This window comes from Limulus polyphemus, unplaced genomic scaffold (genome assembly GCF_000517525.1).
Source record: "Limulus polyphemus unplaced genomic scaffold, Limulus_polyphemus-2.1.2 Scaffold2147, whole genome shotgun sequence".
NCBI lineage: Eukaryota > Metazoa > Arthropoda > Merostomata > Xiphosura > Limulidae > Limulus > Limulus polyphemus.
In genome coordinates, this window is record NW_013667757.1 from 168,023 (window position 1) to 188,868 (window position 20,846).

Here is a 20,846-nt window from a genome sequence, read left to right on the forward strand (position 1 = left end):
AATATAATTCTTATTTTGTTTCAAAGTATTTAACTCATAAATATTTTTTATTATAGATATTTCATTATTATATAACATTTATTTAAAGTAGGTTTCTTTTTTGTGAGTGTAAAACACTTAAAGACACCATTTCGATTTTCGATACCTCACTACTATAAAGGCTTGTTTTGGTCTAATATTTCATTGATGGTCACTGATGAGGAGTGGAATTCTCCGAAACTATTCTGGCTGACAGACACACCCCTAATGAAAGAATAGACCATTCCAAGCTTTTACTTGTTGTTAAACAAATGTTTAAACTACTTTATTCAATTATGTACCAGCTGCTCAGTGTCAGCTAACAATACGAAGAACTAAGTTGTGGCGGAAAGCTACGTTCTTCAAGTAACATTAGAATGATAGGTTTCTTTTTTGTGAGTGTAAAACACTTAAATACACCATTTTGATTTATTTAGAGTATTTCACAATGAAAAATTTTAAATGTTCTAACTTTCATTTCCGCATAGCTCAGAGAAACTTTGCCTGTAAACAATGCATTTATCAATTTTTAGGTTTATATATGCTAAGAAACTATCATTCCATGGAAATATAATGATCCATGTCTTATTTTTAAAGTCATTTCCATTCTCTGTCAGTGGTTTTATTACTCCAGTCCTTTGTTGACAATCTTATATGGTGTCAATGCATGTCATCCAAGCAAATATAAATGAAGCTTAGCTCTGAAAATAGTTAGAGCCAATGGCTAAAAATTACTGTATAAAAGGATAAGGAAGAGAATTTTCTGCCAATTGACATAATTCAGAGTTTTTAATGTCACCCAGGGTTGTTAAAAGGGAGAAAGTCTGGAAAAGTAATACATTACTGTGTATTTTATAATTCCATTAACACACACAAAAATAAAACATGCTCTAAGTTGAGCTGTCATAAGTAAGCATGACCATATTTCAGTCCTACACCAAACAACAGCTATGAAATAAATTTGGTGTCACTTTGTTATATTTTACATGTATGAAATAAAAATGTGATACATGTATGTTTTATGAAATAAATGTGATTGATGAATAAATTATTTTACATAAGACACAAACAAAACAATTTTAAGTTATCTTTATTGAACTGTTATCCATCATAACTGTTATTAATATTATATCAGTTTGCTGTGTCATCTGATTACCTATACAGTATTTAAACCATTATGCTCCAGCATCTGGCACAGCTTGAATTCGGTCATTCGTTATCTAGTTATTGATCTTTTGAAAGACAACTTCCTGTCATATATATAAAAACTTTTTTATAATGGCAGATAGATCTGTCGTATCTAAGAGGGACTAATGTAGACCTACTTGAACTCAAGAACATACTTTGCTAAGACTACTTTTTCCACACTATATTGTTATAAGTTATAACAATTTCATTACTTACTGAATCATTGACTTCAGTCTTCACTCAATAAAACCTACTTGGGAAATGGTGCCTTTTACTGAAATAAATTAACTTAAAGATGTCATAATCATGCAGTTCACGAAATAGCATCTTTGTTTGTTATAAACATATACCATCAACAAGTAAGCATGAAGAGTTGGGAGGACCTTCTGTGGTGGTGTAACAAATTTATTGATTTGTGAAGAAGTAAATAAGATGGAGAAGGGGGTATTTTAAATTCTGGCCTTAAAGGAGTTATAGTTGGTGTTTCTAATGAGTGAACATTCTGAAACCTACATAAGGAAAGAAAGAAAATCTAAAAAGGAAAATTCAGAGCAAAGAGTCATCACGCGATAAAGGGAGATAAAGCTTAAGATCTTACTTATTTTCTTTTTAAATTAAGAAATCAAAACTTATATGATATTAACATTTAAGTTATACACTATGTTTTGATGCCAGGTTCAATGACATACATTGATAATAAAGTTGTTTAACTTTAAATGTAACTGTAAAAGGTCTGATGTGCACACTTTGACCCACACCTTTGCAAATAGGGTTAATATACTTCTTTCTTAAATTTTGCTATTTCTAATGATTATTGGTTATTTTTACCAGTCATAGTGTGAGGTTTAGCTTGAATTATAGTTTCATTCTATAAAATTTTGTGTTGTGTTATTTTTATATGTTCTGCTATAGCTCAATTTTCAGTTTCATTATTTCTTAAATAACCTTTATGTTTTTGTAATTGGTATTTTAAGTTGAGCTGAGCAATTAGTGGTATTTGCTGATTGATTAATTGACAGTCTCATTAATTGATTAGTACACCACACCCCTACAACCCATATGAGGAAGAATTAAAAAATGGGTGTGTGCTACTCTTAACTTTTTCAACCATCTCATTATACTAAAATGATATTAATGTTCATATTTTCTTTTATATTGATTTGTTTTTTAAGTAATTTTTGAGTTACTCTTGTTTTCATATGATCCATTTCTTCTGAAGATTGCAATTTCTAAATTTAAATAAAATTTTTTTCAAAAATAGTTTTCTCACAGGTTTTATCAACATTTCAAACTTGGCAAATTGAATCATTAAGCTTAAGTCAGGGAAATGCCACCATGCAGTTGCTATTGTTTGTTTTTCAGTTATGCAATAATCCCAAATTGATCTTCTGTAAATTAAATAAATTGATAATTAAATAATGTAAACTAGTTTTACTCTCACGGTAAGGGTAATAATGTTTTTATTTAAAATGTATCACAATTAAGATTATAAATAATTAAATAGCCAGTTTATTTATGTACGTTGTTTAAATGGGATAAACATAAAAACAATATAATATAAAGGTTTAAGCCATCACAATATTTTCCAATTGCCTACCATACTCACTGCAAAGTAAACTTATGTGGTGTGCTGACAATTTTATTTTATGTGGGGAACATAATAAAAAAAACAACTCATGTTTACAAACATTGCAACTCAATGAAACCATTGTATGGCTGTTATAAAGTAAAAACCCGATAATTTTAAACAAAGAACCAGACATCAACAAGATACCTTTATTAAGCTTTAAGCATTTGTCAGTCATTTGGTTTCTATATGTTCCTATATCCTACTTAAACTTAATGGCAAAACTCCTTCTTCAAACATTGTACATTTGTTAGTGTTAAACTTTGAACAAAGTTTTCTTCATCACCTGTTCAACCTGTCTCTAAACCGTATGAGCTTACCTATTTTATATCAACTTATCTGATGTCTTTTCAATGAAGACAATTTTTGTAGCTTTCAAACAGATATAATTATAGAACACAAATACTTCTGATATGGGATTTTACCTCTACTCGCATAATAGCTTTTCTTGTTCGATGCAGCCCTCTTTATGTAAAATATTTTTGTATTCCACAAGCCTTGAAACTTCTACTTACTCCACAATCAACATGGTTCACTGGGTCTTCGGATGTAAATAATCATGTGACAACCCTCCAGAGATAAGAGTGCAACACCCCCTCCTGATGCATGTGACTCCCTTTATTTGATTCTACCTAACCATCACTTCTTGTTAGGCAGTGTTCTTGTGCAGAAGTTTCATTTATTGCAAATTTTTATCACTTTTCAAAGTAGTGCTTTCAAGTTTTTACCCTCTTTTTTTTTCTACAGTTTTTTCACTGTAGTTTATGGTCAAGAAAACTTACCTTTATTTTGTAAGTTTATCTCACAGTTGATTCTAAATTCGGAATTTTGTGTCACAACTTTAGCTACAGTTAGTTGATTGTTGTGACACGGGCTTCAGGTGTGTTGGTCTTGGTTGGGGATTTTTGGCCATCATTTGCAGGGAGTTTGAATTCTACATGTCTTTTCACTCTTTTTTTCCCCACATTATGTAGGATCCTTCTGTACCTGTAATGCCTGTTCATGATATCGTGATTAGGAGGATTTTGACAACCTTTTTTTTCAATGCCTGTATTTCTCTTGCAGAATCTGTTAGGCCTACCTCAGCCTTTATGGATGTTTTCTCAGGTTTATTAAATTTTTCTGTATCCCTACTTTCATATGATCTTGTCCCTGAAAAGTTACACGCTGTCCCATCGTCTGATTACCTTATCTTCCCTCCTACTCCTGAATTTCAAGTACATGCTGTGCATTTCATTTGTTAGTTGAGAGCTGGTACCAGCATCCTTTTTGTCCACCAGTCTTCTGATCATTATGCATTGGCTTACTTTCAGGCCTTTAATCCCTTTCTTGACTTCCATCAGTTGGAGTCATTTTTGCCTTTGTGGGGAGCAGATCCTGTGAATCCTGTACATTTATCCAAAACACAATTTTCCTGCCTTTATCTTCATCTTACATCGCTCCCTTACAAATATCTTTGGGCCCTGTGGATGGCCCTTTTTCTCCAGAGGTCTCTTCTTGGAAATATTCCTCTATATTTGGAGTCTCATATATAATCTGTGAGACAACACTCAACCCTTTCTTCCTTGGTTGCTTGTTTGTCACAGTCTGCTCCTATATCTTATTCTATAACTGTTTCCCATTCTTTGTCTAAGGATCCATCATTTGACTCACAGTTGTACTCATCACAACCAATAGTTCCTGTGGTGTTCGGCCCAGTAAGGGCACATTTGCCTGATTTGTTCACCTGTGACAGTTTACTCCTGACCTGTGGGTTATTGGATTTTTGTCAGACATACTTTTTCTTTATTTTCTCTCACCCCTCCTTTGTCTCCAATATCCTTGCCATTACCTCAAGATCCTGCTATCAGTCAGAGTCTATCTAAGGCTATTCAGACTCTTCTCTCACAGCATGCTATTCAACCTGTCAGGCAGCCTTCCTCAGGTTTTTATTCTAGGCTTTTGTCATCTCCAAGAAAACCAAATACTGGTGCCCTGTGATTGATCTGTCCTGCCTTAAGACTTATTTCCATCTCCTTTTAGCCTGTAAGCATCATCAGTCTGATATCTTTGCCATCAATATTTCACATACTCTGTTCCATCCCACATATTTTATCATTTATGCAGATCAATCTTTCCTGTCCAACACTTTGGTGGCTCATGAGGGGCATTCTTCAGTCATGCTGATTTCCCTTCCTCCCACTTCCCACCTTTATTCTCTGTCTGATCTGGATATATTTCTATTTCCCATCCATGTTATTTGTTGTTATGTTGCCTGCACAGCCTCCTTTCATGCCTTTTCATTCCCTGGAACTTTCCTCCTTATGTGACCTTTCTCTTCTACCCTTACAACTTATAAGACTTCTTATCTCCTTCTTCTCAGGTGTCATTGCATCAGATACCTTTTCCCTGGCATCTCGCTTCTGTCATCTGTTGGAGGAAATTCTTCAGTCACCTCATCTCACTACCTTCATTGGGTGGCTGTTTCTCCTTGTCGGGATAATGTCATCTGCCTGTCACCATCCTTCAGACATTGGTTCCACTGGGATTTGGTAAGTTATCTTTTTCTATATATTACTTTTGCTTTCAATGGTATGTCCCCTTTAGGTCTAGAATCCTTCTCAGTAGGGAGCAATGCCTGGCAAAGTATGCTACTTATCTATCCATTCCAAAAATCCACACTGTACAGTGGACTATAATTCATACCGGAGTATATTATCTGCTACCTTGTGACTAAATTGCCCCTCTTCTGTACAGTGGATCCTGGAGTTTGATGTTGTGTGGTCCTGACTCTGATCATCTTGTGAACTGTGGTTATTCGGGATGTCTGCTGGTGATATATGCACCCTCTGTGCAGTTCTATTTAGAGGATGGTGTTGTGCAGGTTACACATGGCTACTCCTGATGCTCTACCTCAATCAGGTTGGGCCCTAGAGGATGATGTTGCTTGGGGTAGCTTGGCAAGGGTTGATTGGGATGTCTCACCAAAGTTGTCTTTGGGTGGAGACTAATCCCATCAAACTCGATGTATACCCATAGCCAATAATGCAAACTGTCAAGATGGAGTGTTCCACAAGATCACTAGTAGGTTTTCCTCATGGTACTTTGCTTCATCAACATGCCTGTTTCAGATCTTACTAACACATGGACTTTCATGGGTAAAGCAGAAAGGGATTGCTGCCTATCTCTTTGATTGAGTAAATCATGGGTGGTCTGCTTTTCAAAATAGGGTTTTTGTGATCACCCATCACACTGTTTCCAGTGTTAGTGTTCCTCTCAAATCTCCACCTCATTTTCCCCCAGTTTCTTCTAGTGGAGTATGAGAGTCCTTGCCACTTTCCAGTTTCTAGCCACTGGGGTGGTGGACCATGGAGGCAAGCTCCCAAATGTGCTTACTTCCATTCATTAGAGAGTAGAGCAAAAATGTTCTGTTAGTGTAGATGGCATAGATCCTCCACTTGTGCACTTCACCTCTATGCGGTGGATCCCAGAGGTTGATGTGCGTCCATGCACTCCAGCTTCTGTGCAGTCCTATCTGGGGATGATGTTGTGCATATATCACAATAGTATATTCCATGAATTTGAGTACATCTGGCACATTGCAGTTCATGCTTCCAACTGGGATCCCTAGTCTTTTCTTCGACTGGATGTCAATTCCCAGTGAGTGGTTTTGGATTGGAGCTAGACCAGCCAACATAAATCCTCACATATGTGTTGGTCGTGATTCCTCACCCAATCTAAGTCACAGGTTTTTGCCTCATGCACACCACCTAAATATGTTTGGTCTCGGAGTTTGATGTTATGTGGATCTGGTTTGATTTTGCCCCAGCTCTGTGGTTGCTTAAGGTGTCAACCAGTCATCCATGCACTTCAGCTTCTGTATGGTCCTATCCAGAGGATGATTTGCATGGGATGAATGTTGTCCCTCTAGTGCTCCACCTCAGGGAGCTTTACTACCTGAGGCAAATGTTGCACAGAGTGGAACTGGTCCAATTGGTTTTGGATTTGAAATGAACTACCACATTGGCACATCCCTTCCTACTGTCATTGGGATGTCAGGTTACTGGATGACTGGTGTTGGTTGTGGATTTGCATACATGTGCTCTGTTAAGTCGACCAGTATAGAACTTTTCTCCTTCCATTCTACTGAACTTGAGGTGAAGAATGTGTAAATTCTCCTCCTACCACAGATTGGATTATGTATGCGTGATGCATCTGTTTTTGGACTAGAGTTGACCTGTTGAATATGGCCTGACATGCCCTAGCCACTGTACACCAACAGGCACATCCATTTTAGCTTTCCTCACCATCCGATCTGTGGCTGAGGACCTTACATTCATTCATACCCTGGATTATGATTACAGTGATTTCAATGGGATATGGGGTTGGAACAACCCAGATTGGATGTGCTCCTCCTCCAAATTTTTGCCATTTTATGTGACACCTACTACCACACTGGACAAAGAGTATGACTGGTACAGAAGTGGTGCAGTCTCCCACGTGTGTTCCTCTCCCAACGGGGGTTCACACTCCATGGGTGTTCTTCTGATGCTTTTGAAGGATGTTTATTTATATCCTTGGCACCTATCCCTCCACCTTTTCAATGTGGGATTCTAGCTATTATGTGAGAAGAGGTAAGGTACCGTATCGGAAGTTATTATTTTCCTATGCTGAAAATATATTTTCGATAGGTACTTACCTCTCTCACACTTACCACCCTTCCTCCCTACTTAAAACCGGTGCTTAATTTCTGGTTAGTGATGGTTGGGTAGAATTGAATAGAGGGAGTCACATGCATAAGGAGAGTTGGTGGAGAGTTGGCGCAGTGAACTGCATTGATTGTGGGATAGGTGGGAGTTCCAAGGCTTGTGACATGTGAAAAATGTTGCATATAGAGGGCAGCACTGAACAAGAATAGCTATTATGTGAAAGGAGGTAATAACTTTCACAATTCATAATGCAAGGAACATTCACAGAAACTTAAAAAAAAACTTAAACGTATAATACATTAAGACCTCGCTTAGTGCCACCCAGCTTTAAGCTGATTTGTTATAGAGCTCTTGTCTCCTTGAGGGATTACAGATTTGTTTTTTTCACGAGAGAAAAAAAATCATTAAAATCCATAACTCACTGAACACAACTTTTTCATACTAATGGTAATAGTGCACTAAATAATTTTTATTTGATAAAATAATGCAACAAAGAACATAGAATAATAACATGCAAAAAGCAAACAATGCCCGTAACTATCATGATTTTTCTGGCAATTTCTAGTGATGCTATATGAACCATTAAAATGTTATCCATCTATACAATATCATTCTCATTGGAAAAAAACATTTTCTTAGGAAGCAATCTACAAATCTCTGTACAGAAAACAACGTAATATGTCATTTGATAGATGAAAACCTTGCCTGTCTGTTGGTTATAACATGAGAGAGAGCTACATGTATTGACAAATCCTGAAAGAGAGGATGTGACAAGTGGGCATGGCAGGAGGAGTCTAATAATATTTGTTTTTTTCCAGTTATGACAATATTATAGTGAGTAATTTACATTAAATTTATCATTACCCAAATAAAGCACCTATACAAGTAAGAAACAATGCATCTAGTTACATATATCCATATATGTAAGGTTAAAATAACCTTATTTAGAGCTCTGTTGTCATGACCCCTTCCTATGTGCTAAACAGGGTATTACTTTATTTACTCTTATTAATACATAATAGTCAAATTTTTGCTCTATCCAATCATATTTAAACTTTCTTTATTTCTGTTTTTAAAGCTGTGTTTTATTGGTTGGTGATCAAACTATTTGGTGTGGTACCATAACAAGGTTTCAATCAGAGTGTACAAAAACTAAAGGAAATGCTTGAAAATCAAGAAATGAATAATATATTCTCAAGGGGTGATACATATTTTGTAAAAATAGTTCTTATTTGGAATGGGCAGAAAAATTCTAAAAATAATTGTGCAAATAAGTTATTTTGTTTATAGGCAAATTCTGTGTATATATATGCAGAAATGAAAATATTAACATTTTTCCTTTATGAATTATACTATATAAATGTTATAATGTGACAAAATATTGATTTGAAAATATTTTTGAGTTAAAATTGTTTAACCGTTTAGAATTAACATCTAAAATTGCCTTAAACATTTGTAGCAAAAATATTTGAAAAACTAGAGGAAGTCCAATCTTCAGGTACAATAATTTTGATGTTATTTTGTTCAAGTTAAACTGTTGTGCATGAAAATGTATCATAATTGCAAAATAGTACAAACCCTTTACAACCTGAAAATAATATGATTAATAGTGTTCTGTGGGTTTCTCCCTACAATTTTCCATAAGACTACTGTACTAAAACTACTGAATTTTTGTTGATGAAAATATAAATATTTTTTCTTGACATTTTCAAACAAATTTTTATATAAGATTGGTAAACTTCATCACACTAAAAACATCAACAATAAAATACTTATAAATAACAACTAGTTTTGGCTATAGGCCCTAATAAGGTGTTAGATAGTTGAATACTTCTTTCATTGTTGGAAATAACATTGAAATTGTTTTTCAAAACATGCAAAACTCAATAAATGATATTTGATGAATGTTAATAATGTTCATAAAAAAATGAAATAGAGAAATGTTAAAGCTCACTAGATAGATCGCTTATGTTAAACATTTTTAAAACATGTGATTCTTGCATGTTTTAAATTATTTTAAAAGCTGTTAGACATCCATACTTTGAAAAATGGTTACTCAAAACATGGAATACAGGATGTTGTAAGGGAAGTGGGGGGAGAGGTTCATTTAAATTTCTAATAGGACTACTGATAAATGTATATTACTTTTTGCTATTTTTTACGTATAACTATGCATTACTTGTAACTTTAGTAATAAAATCAATCAGAAAGCTTACAATATCATTACGAATAGCTAAGTTGGGTTATAATACAATGATTTTGAAGCATAATTATATCTTTATTTCTAGTAATGTGATTTATATTAAAATAAAAACAGTTAAAGACAACCATTTCAAAGTTTGTAATTAGAATTAGATAGTTATAATTATACTTGGAAAAAATTATAAGGTCTACACCTATATTTGTATTGTAGTGTTCATAAGCAGGATGTCTGTTTTCAATTTTGCTAAGTCATCACTCATAACACTTGTATTTTTGGTTATTTTGGACATAAACAAAGTGAAAACATCTTTCTCACAAGTATTATAACTTCCAAACAATGAAAAATCAATCAAGTAATATCAAGCAATATTAACTGTGGTGAAAACAAATCTCTTATAGTCCAGAGTACACACACATTGTTAGTGTCTGTAAAATGCCAAGGTGTGAAGATTTACCAAGGCAATGTTTAATTGTTGTGCACATTGTTATATTAATTTAGAAATAATAGGTTATTAGTTGAGGTTATAATCAGATTGCTGTACAATCCAGCTGTGTTGACTTCAGAAAAACTGAAAAACATAACTTTTATGGAAATTAATAGAACAATCAAATATAAACACTGCTGCATGATATTGCTTTTTGGTATTGTGGATGATTTTCGAATGATTTCTAGAAAAAAATGGAGGGGGTACCCTCTAGAACTGTGTATTTATACACCATTAAATAATATGCTGTTAATTTCTGAACAAATATAGTGGAAGGGGTGAGGTTCTTTGATCCCATTGGGTCCCTCCCCTAAACCTGTATCTACTTGTACAACATTAAATAACATAGTTATTAATTTCTCGAAAAAAATTGGATAGATGGTCTAGGCCCCTCCCCAGGTCTATGCCTGCTATACAACATTAAAGAATACAGTTGCATAATTATAAGTTAGAAACATAACACAGTGTTAAAAAAAGCACATTAAATTTACACTATATATAATACTTAAGTAGTAAATATAGGGTGGCAATAGGTGCTAACAGCCTGTTGCCTTCCTTCTTGTTAGCAGTTAAGAATTGGTGACTGTTTCAGACAGTCTTAGTAAGTTTGCAACAACAATGATTGAAAAAGTAAATTCAGTGGCAGTGGTAATCAAACCTGAAGTCACAAATCATCCCCCACCTGTCTATTATGTAGCTTTTTCTTAAAAATAAACAAGCATAATGGCAATATTTTGTTTACTTGGATATTTGGAATAATCAAAACTCTAATTTCAATCAGTCTGTTATTTTTGTGACAGTTGATTTAATAACAATTTTGATTGGTTGATTATTTTTGTTACAGTTAATTTAATTGTAATTTCAATTAATCAGATATTGAAATTGTCAAGTATGGTAATAATCAGAAATGCTAATTTTGATTAGTTGATTATTTTTGTAACATTAATTGATTAAATCATCATTTCGATTAATCAGTACACAAATTAATGTAATAGCTATTCATAGGTAATCGATTAAGCAAATAAATTGCTCACTCTACTTTTAAGTTTTTTTAGTTTAACAATTATAAATACTACCATATTCACATTGTGGTCTATAAATTCCAGTTTTTTTTTTGTATTTCCCAATGTTTGTGTAATCTTATTCATAGAGTTGAAGATGGGTTAAATATTAGTTGTTTCTTAAATACATTAAATAATTAACTTGTTAAACCTGGAATATCAGGTCAACTTAAAGTTTCCCTTTTAGTGTTCTCATAAAGAGATTTTAAAATAGCAGTTTTAACTGAAATTGAACCATTACTAAAATTATTATAGGCTGTCTACAGTAATCGGTTTAAATTTTCTTTCTACTGTTATATGCTTAACGAATAAGAATTCATTACATAAATCTTCATGGTTAGAACATATTTCTAAAGTTCTGTAAACATGAGTATAAAATGCAAACTTTTTTGTGTTATTTTATTATCTGATTCAACAGCAAAAGGTTTTCAACAAACTAATGTTTCTAAATTATCACTTATATCTTTTTTTTTTAATGCATACACCAAAAATGGATAAACTGTAATATACTTCAGTTACCTATATAATGTAAGGGGCAGCATCCTTAGGGCTAATTGTTGGAGTTTCAATTATACTTACGATTACACCAAATTTATTTTGATGAGAATTGCAGTGGCGAGTGAAGCTCACAAGTCGCTAACTCAAGGTAACTTACAGTTAGAATAAAGAAACAGATTCCAAGACAAACATTGAGCAAAATATAATATTTATTAAATCTTTCCACATAGTATCCACTGTTAATATCAATACTTAAACATTTACTGAACCGTTATTTTCTCGCAACTTTACTTTTCACCTTTCAGTTAACAAACTTCCTTTAACTACATTAATTCATCAAGAGAGATAGCAATTTTATACTTAAACAGAGTTGGACTGGTATACTTCTGAAGATTTGAAACCTTCATATTCATAAGGGCTTAGAACTGGAGAATGCTGATTCTTCCTGGAGGTAACTCTAAGGAACTCAGGAACAACTGCTACAACAACCACAACTAACTTTTCGGCTCCAGACACGAGTTTTTAACCCATATCTTCTTTGTATTCTGTCGACCTTCCAAATAGTGTTCCTATCTACTTGCAAGTAGTTATAACACTTTATTGTTCGATCTGTGCAACTTCCCGAGCTAGTTCAAAACCATAACTATCAAGTGATTGGTTACTGTTATGGTGAGTTAGCCGGTTGCCTTCTTACTTCTGCTAGTACATCAGCGTAATGTAAGGAATATATCATCACAGTACCGCTTTTGCATGTTAACATCAACTTTTTCGTAGCCTCCACAGTACTAATGAGTTAGCGTCAGTAATTAATCACTGCTAGCGTTTTTCTCAACATCCCTGTCATAGCTTCATTTTTTATAAATCCTAACTCGTGATTCTCAATACCACTTAACCAGCTGGCAGTACTTTCATAATACAGACATCTTTACTTACACCATTTCTTCATGTATATGTTCACTTAAATACTCAGGAAATTGTTATAATTCTTTCTTAAACTCTTTACAAATGCTAAAATACTGAAGCAATTGTAAAATTCCCTCAAAAATATCCAATTGCTTCAATAAGTTGAATTGGCACTTCTACACTATTTAGATAAGTAGCTAATTGTTTGAGTATCTCTATGTTTTGATATTTTGGGGTATAACTATCATAAGCTTTGACCAGTTAAAATCTTCAAAATAATCTGTTTACGATGTAGATTTTTTTGCACATTATAAATTCAATGAAAAATGTTGGTTTAATTTAAAGATGGAATGAATTAAAAAAGTTCTAAGGGCTATTGAGAAACATGGCAAAATGGGAGTAAGAGAAACTAAAATTTTTCTTAGGTGGGACTAGTTGGAGAAAGAATTAAAAATCATGTTTGTGGTTGGGAGTAAACAACAAGCAGTGAAATCAAAGTTGTGAGAATTATTTAAAAAGGTCTATTTAACAAGAAAAAGCTTTATGTGAGATATGCAACAAACTTATAAACTCTACTTCACAGAGTTGCTGTACAATTTTGTCTTATGGAACAACTACAAAACACACAGAAATTCTCAAATGACTAACCATATTTGGCTCATTGAATGTAAAATTTAAGAGTATCATATTTGTCAAATATGAAAAATAAGACAGGACAATGAACCAAAGAGCTTATTTTCTAAACTTTCTATACTTCCAAATTTTGCCAGTTATTTAAATTTGATCTAATTTCTATATATATTTATATTTTTAAATATCTCAAGTTTAATGTAAGATTAACTTTAGAAAGTGGTGGTATATGTTCACATGTTGAAAACTTAGAGAAATTTTTCTAATATAACTCAATTTACCATGATAGTAAATTATAAATTTTGTCTAGAAATCACCTGTTGGTGGCATTTTTAGATGCTGACGAACCCTTAAATTTCATATGTATATATATATATATATATTTGGCATTTACTTATAGATATTTTAATGTTTCCTGATCTTTATTTTCTCTCTTAGTCGTGTTGTGGACATGCTTTTAGTTTTCTCTGAATCACTGTTACAGCACTTCTCTCATTGTTACCTATGTTATACTATACTTATCTCTCTAGTATTGCTTTGTATTAACATGTAGCTGAGAGCAGATGCTCAAATTTTTTTTTTTTGTGTGTGTATTAAACTGTGTTTGTGATTTGTAACCTGTTTTTAAAACATTCAGTTATTTGAGTCTTCATTTATATATGTGTGTGTGTGTCAGGTGTTCTTTATTCAGTAGTTTCATTAGTTGTGCAAACTTTACTTAATTAGGAATGTTAAATTAGAAATTTAAAATTCACAATTTTTTTTCTTTCTCAAGATGCAACATCTCAAATAAGATCAATGTACATGGGTAGTACTGGATCAGTTGATCTTTACAGCAAAGTACCTTCTACTCTAACACCAAACTTAGGTCCAACAAAGAGATCCTGGATTTCGTCTACAAGTGTTTCTGAAACAACCTTAACTACAACAGAAAGAAACACACTGAGGTCAGGCAGCAGCTTAATGAAGAACAAGCTTGAGATAGAACAACATCCTAAAACATCAGAAAATTAGAATTTCATTGCAGACAGTGACATTGTGGATGTGTAATGGTTCCCTTAAATCGTACTTGTTTCATCTTTTTTTCTAATCCTGATATGTTTAGAAACCTTTGCTGTTCCCTTTGTAACACACAAACAAAAACAAGGTCTAGCTAAGCCAGTTCATGAGAAAAAGTCTATAAAAACAGGGTGGAAAAGTATAGATATAAATTGGAGAATCATTTAAACCATACCAGTTCTAGGATTATAGACAACAGAACTTTAAATGATAAAAAACATAAACTAACAAAGCCTGTGAACTAAAACATTTCTGATGCCAACATTAGTTACATTAAGTATCAGTGAGTTTTGGATTGTAATTTTATATACTGTATATGAACACTTAGGCTGTCTTCCATGTTTATATGAAAAATTTAAAATGAAGTAACCATCATATGTTTTGGAAAGTGAGGAGTTTTCTATTTGGTAGAATTACATTTTAATAACCAAATAACAATAACATGTAATATAGAAATAATGTTTTCTCACTGCCAGTATATATTGAGATAAGTGTAGTATTTCATTATTCATGACTGTCTTACACTGCATATGCAGACACTTATTGTGCAAATGAAAAAGTCAAATATTTTCAAATAAAACAGATTACTTGGAAGTTAGAACTACTCACTGTATTTTTTGAAATATTTGTTGATGCTTTTGTTGTTTTATCATTTTTATTTTTTAAGGAACCAAGAAAATGAAATTTCACAATAACACAGTTGGACAAATAGTTTTACTTTAAGCAGCATTTTATTTTGAATTCTAATAAATTGGATGTTGAATATTTAGAGAAGAAAATTTTATTAATGTTAGTTTATAGTAGGTTACATGGTAAATTTTTTTCCCTTGATTGCTTCTTCTTTTGTTCAGTAGAATAACTTATTTTTGTTGTGATTTGCTTAAAAATTTAGAAGTTCGTTTTAGGAGTAACAAATAAGCTGAAGCATACTAAAACCTGGTGTTTTGCATTGTCTGAAGATGAAAAACAGAAAATTGTTAAATAAGCCTTACTTGTAGCAATCCTTGTGTTTTGACCATTTTTAGGTGTACAACTTGACAAAGGAAGGACATTTAAGATATTAATTATAAAAGAATGAAATGAAACACGATTATATTTACGAAAGTTACTAATCGGTATCGGTGCTTACAACGACAGTTGTTTTGGATGTATATTTAATCTGAAACAAGAAAGCTGTGTTTCCTTGACAATTTCTTATGGTTACCCCTTGTTCTAGTTTTTCGTCACAACAGAAAAAAACTTGAATACAGTAGAAATCCACACATTTTCCTCTTAAAGGTTAAAAAATATTTTGTAGTTGGCTTGTAGTTATTACAGGTACAGGTCTTTGACTTGAGTATGATAAATATAATTCTATATGCTGTGATGTAGAATACTAGACCCCTTATCTTCTAGAGGGTTTTATTGTTCACTCTAAAGTGAAACTTTTCAACAACATATTTTAACTAAGTTATAATTCATGTTTCCACCATTGTAGCTTCTCAAGACAGATTTATTATTTCACATGGGTACTCTTTCCACATAAATCTTTTTTATTCTGAGAATGTTTCTTAGTTTCTATTACTTGTAAGTAAATTTCATAATAACAGAATAAGAACTGTTTAAACTTATGTTTTTTTATAACGTGGAACTGATTAATTGCTATTTTTGATTTTATATGTTTTGCTTTCTGAGTGCATATATTAGTTAAGTTAAAAATAGTTTTGGTAGGTCACTATAACTCCAAGTTAATAATATATATATATTTTTATTAACTTTAATTTAAAAGTTATTTTTTTATCAAATGCATGATATAGGTTGAATACTTTATAAAACATTTAATATACCACTTTTTCAAAAAAGCTTATTTCTTGCTTGATTTTTGCCCCATACTTTAGTTAACTATAAACTAAATTATGCAGCCATTATTTAATTTAGTGAACAAAGAGGCAAAAACACAAAAGCAATGTTGTGTAAGCTCAGGTTAAATTTTCTTTATATAATATTCACTATTACACCTAAAATATGGTAAGATGTGGCTTAGTTATTTCTCAGCACATTGGAAACATAAATGTAATCAATGAGCTCTTACCTCTTCAAGATGGCTGCTTATTCATATGTTTGTGTAGCCAATTTCAACATATACCATTATTTCACAAAACTAATTTGTGTCGAAGTTGTTCAGATAGTTTTATAAGATCTGATGTATATCTAAGGTTAAGAATAGCTATGTTATATGTTTTCATCTAATTTTGAGCTCTGTGAAACTATTAATTTATTGTAACGTATTTATTATTGTTATATATTTTTTGTATAAAATAATATTTAAAATTTATTTGAAAATTTTGCTGTGTAGGAAAATAGTATTTACTGTTACTAAAGTAATGTTATGGAATCTCATTAAAAAAGATATACATATATTCTGTTAAGATCCAATCATTTAGATTTATGTGTAATATATAATGATGTTACTCTTTCTGGTCATCTTTATTCTTTTAGATAATATTTTATAGAGGATGTGTTTTGTAGTTAAGTGTTAATGAGAGAATATCTACTTTTCTGTTGATTTATTCACTTCATCCCATAAGATTTATGAACAAGTCTACTAAAATTGGTGTTCCTTCCTTACATTTATTTTTCACTTGTTTACAGTTTAAATGTAAGACCTTTCTTTTACCCGTGATTGAGAAGAACAGCATTCCTTCTAAATGGTAAACTTCACTTCACAAATACTGAAAAGACATTATGTTTTTGTACAACTTTCTTCCTAGTTAAATTTAGCTACAACTAATAACCTAGCTAAAATATCTAATATATAGATTGGTATAATAAGCATTTGGTCATATGTGTTCATTGCATAGTTTCTCTAGGTATATAAATGAACAGTGTTCGAATAACTATTATTATTGTTTAAGTAAAGTATTCTTTATTATATAAAACTGTGTTTTTTTTCTCATTATCTTTTGTTGTTGTTAGAAAACACTTAATGGTTAACTAGGATTTTATATTCATTGTAAAAACATGTTACTATAGTTTAGGATCAGAAAGCACAGCTGAAAACATGATTAATTTTATAAAAAGAGTATACTTGCTTTGCATGTTCTCATGAATGTTTTTTATTTTCTGAATACAAGTAATTATTCATACTTCAGCCACTGTTTTGTTCTTACATAGTAACAAGTAATTAATGAAAGACGTTTGACTAGTAAGAAAGTTGCTTAGCTACTTAAAGGCATCTATTAGGTTCATATCCACAAATCACAGATTTTTGATATCATTCAATCAGCTGATGCTAATTTTGTTTCAAACTAGCTGTGACAGCAATATGATGAATGTGTAATTTATCCTGTTAGTATGAAGTGAGTTGACATACAGTTGAAATAAAAAATGGCAATATCCTAGACAGCACATAAACAGATCCAAAACAAGATATTGTGTAGTTCACTGATGTAAAGTGTATATGCTTTTAAAACTGTTTTGTATTGTTATACTTCTGTATATTTTAGAAAACTTGCACAGAATGAGTTTAGAATTTTCTATTTTTCAAATTTTGTAAGCACTTTGTTTTTGTTATTTAGTGAATATTAAACTTTATGAAAAAATTATAACTGTTTTTTGAAAGCATTATTGCCAGAATTTGGTTGAGGTTCTAGTGCTAATCATTAAAGTTAAAGGATCATTTAGATAATATAATTATGTACTTGATGAAGGAAATTATCTTCTGGACAACAAAGTTATCCACAACTTTCACACTCTTTTGTAATTTTTATATTAGTATTCTGTTTTTTTATTTCTGAGTTATAAATAGTTTCCTTTAGGCAAAATTAAACTGTGTAACACCAATACAGGCCGGATTACAGGTGGTGACGATATTGATACCCCTGTCTGTTTCCTCGTGAGTACTTGTTAGGAGGACATGGTCATCATTAAGATCATCTTTATTGGGTAGATGTCTCAGGGTAGTCACATTTTGTATGTCTTTGAAGCTAACAGCAAGGTTAAGAATGAGACAATCTGGTAGGGTCTCTGAACTGTGAGACTAAAGATCAAAAAGAAACTTAGTAAATTGGACTTGCTCTTGCTGTTCTTCACAATGTCGTCCCAATATTTAATTGATATTATTTTTGAATTTCATGTGCCAATCTCTGCACCCACTAGTATCTTTCAGGCTCACAGTTCTCCTATTTGTATATTTTACCCCAATAAGACCATTATATCTGTCACCAACTAAATGTATCTCAATGGAAGGTGTTTCTAATAGTATTGATTTAATCAGCTAAACTCATTTACAAATGGTCTACATGTTCTGACTAGTCCAGGGGTGGATTGGGAGCCCAAAATGGCCTGGGCAAATACCTAAAATCGACTCATGTGGCCACATTACAAATTTATTGTTTTTATAACATAGTACACAAGGTCACAAATACTCATGTTATACACACATATAATTATATATATAGAAATAGACATTCAATAATTATGAATACACAAAACAAAATAGAAAACTTATAATTATGACTTTATTAAATTTACTTGCATACATATACAAGTAACAACCAAAAATACATTGTTCCCATTGAAAGTAGTGTTGATAGGTTAACAAGTTTCAAATTAAAACTGTTTAAACATATATTCAGCAACAGGGGAAAAAACAAACAAACAAACTAGAATCATGCAATAAGGAAATAATACAAATCACAATTTATTGGCATAGGGGAATAAAATTATTGATAATGCATTTAATTCGCTAGTAACAAACTTTCTGTCAACACACCATCAATAATAGCATCGTGGTCTATACCCTGGAGAATGTCTTTTTCCACTGACATCTGAATAAATGCCTCCAAATGGTCAGAATTTAAAGTACTCCTTGACCAATTCTTGATGAATTTCAGACTTGAAAAACTTCTTTCGCAGGCCACCTGAGTAGTAGAGAGTTTTAATAAGTATTTATAAGTTAGTCCAATGTTTTTGTATGCTTCACTGAGTAGGTTGTATTTCTCCAACATAAAATAAACACAAACTGCACTGTTGCAGAATCGTTTACACATAGAAATCTGGTCATCATATTGTAATTCACCGTTTTCCTCCACTCTAAGCTCTGTCTTACTAGCAGTTTCTTGACAATTAATATGCAAGGTGTACTCCTCAGGTAGTGTATGTTTCAGTATGTTCCAATTATTTGCCAAACTTGTAAGTTCAGTTTGCAATTGCTCACAAGTTAATTCCTCATCAATTTTTAAAAGTACTTCACTTAGCTTTTGATGTGCAGAATGAAGCAAGAATGTTTTTATCTCTCCAAACTGTACAAGAGACAAACAACCCAGGTCCCTAAATTAAGTCCCATTCTTAAGATCTTATTGATAAATGATTGAAATTCTAAATAAAAAAACCAGGGAGACACAAACACGGAATAAATAAAAAAACATTTATTATATTTTCATACCATTTTGAAGTTGTATGAAATCTCTTGACTTTTTTGTGACAGATTAAAATTTTCCCATTGCAAAAAATAAAGTTGAACTGAGTTGAACTTGAAGTAAACTCCAAAAACCTGTAATCCGTATCAGTATGATAAGACGAAAATATGAATCACCTACCAAACAGACAGAAAAATATAATCTATTAAAGAGTATATGAGAGATTGTAGGGTTTGGGCGATGCTCCACGCTATTGATTAATAAATAGTAAATCTGTTGAACACATTTTACACATTAAATGAAACTAAATTTCAAAAAGTATATTGGAACAATGGCGGGGCGGCTGCCCACTAACAAAAGCGGAAGAAGGACCAAAGAGAATCCAATAATTTAGAATAAACTGTGGATAAAAAAAAAACAAGATAAAACTGACAATGGAATTTCGGTATACTAAAAAACAACAACGTAACTCGAAACATGTACATTTGTAATGAATAAGCAATGGTCACGATTGTTTAGATAATAGATGACGCTAAAAGATTTAAAACCAACTTTTCTTGGTCTAATTTGAAGGAAAGGTCATTCTTTGCTGATTTATGTTCTCTTAATAATAATAACGAATAATCAGCTACATAATAATTATTATTAATGCAAAAGAATCGTACTTACGTTTTCTCCACGATTTTCAGAGTGTGTCCTCCACCCACGCCACTAATAGACCAGTCAGCCTACGCAAAAATATACCTCAACATCAAACAAATTGGAACAGAAACAATGCTTTGATTTATTATTAGAGACATGTATTGCGAAGTTATACAAGAAAGGCTAGAAAATTCTAAACGGGGGAAATGCATACAATTTTCATTTTCCTTATTAACATATCTGATGAAAATAGAACAACTTGATTTGACATATGCAATCATATACTCTCATTATACACTATTTCCGTTGATATATGAATAAAAATACACAAATAGATAATATATATAATAGTTAATAAGATGAACCCAATTAAATGCGTTATAACTGATGCCCAAATTAATCATTATTCACCTCTTTAACTTATATATTGTTACGTCTCTGTATGT

At 32.0% G+C, this 20,846-nt stretch overlaps 1 protein-coding gene and 1 long non-coding RNA gene across 3 annotated transcripts in view; one reads left to right on the plus strand and one right to left on the minus strand.

Annotated features, from left to right (window-relative positions):
* Nucleotides 1-16,112, plus strand: part of LOC111087435 — a 72,043-nt gene extending 55,931 nt beyond the window's left edge. Inside the window, exon 10 of one of the 2 annotated variants that reach the window (XM_022394045.1) lies at nucleotides 14,076-16,112. In XM_022394045.1, coding sequence (XP_022249753.1) covers nucleotides 14,076-14,314 — 239 coding nt within the window. In that variant the 3' untranslated portion in view covers nucleotides 14,315-16,112. The remainder of the gene's footprint in view (nucleotides 1-14,075) is intronic. The other variant, XM_022394044.1, reaches the window with a different exon arrangement.
* Nucleotides 16,113-18,822: 2,710 nt separating this feature from the next.
* LOC111087434 overlaps nucleotides 18,823-20,846 on the minus strand; it is a 7,519-nt gene continuing 5,495 nt past the window's right edge. The window contains exons 2-3 of the long non-coding RNA XR_002612124.1: nucleotides 20,428-20,486; nucleotides 18,823-19,260 (exon numbers count right to left, since the gene is read on the minus strand). This is a non-coding gene — a long non-coding RNA (uncharacterized LOC111087434). The remainder of the gene's footprint in view (nucleotides 19,261-20,427; nucleotides 20,487-20,846) is intronic.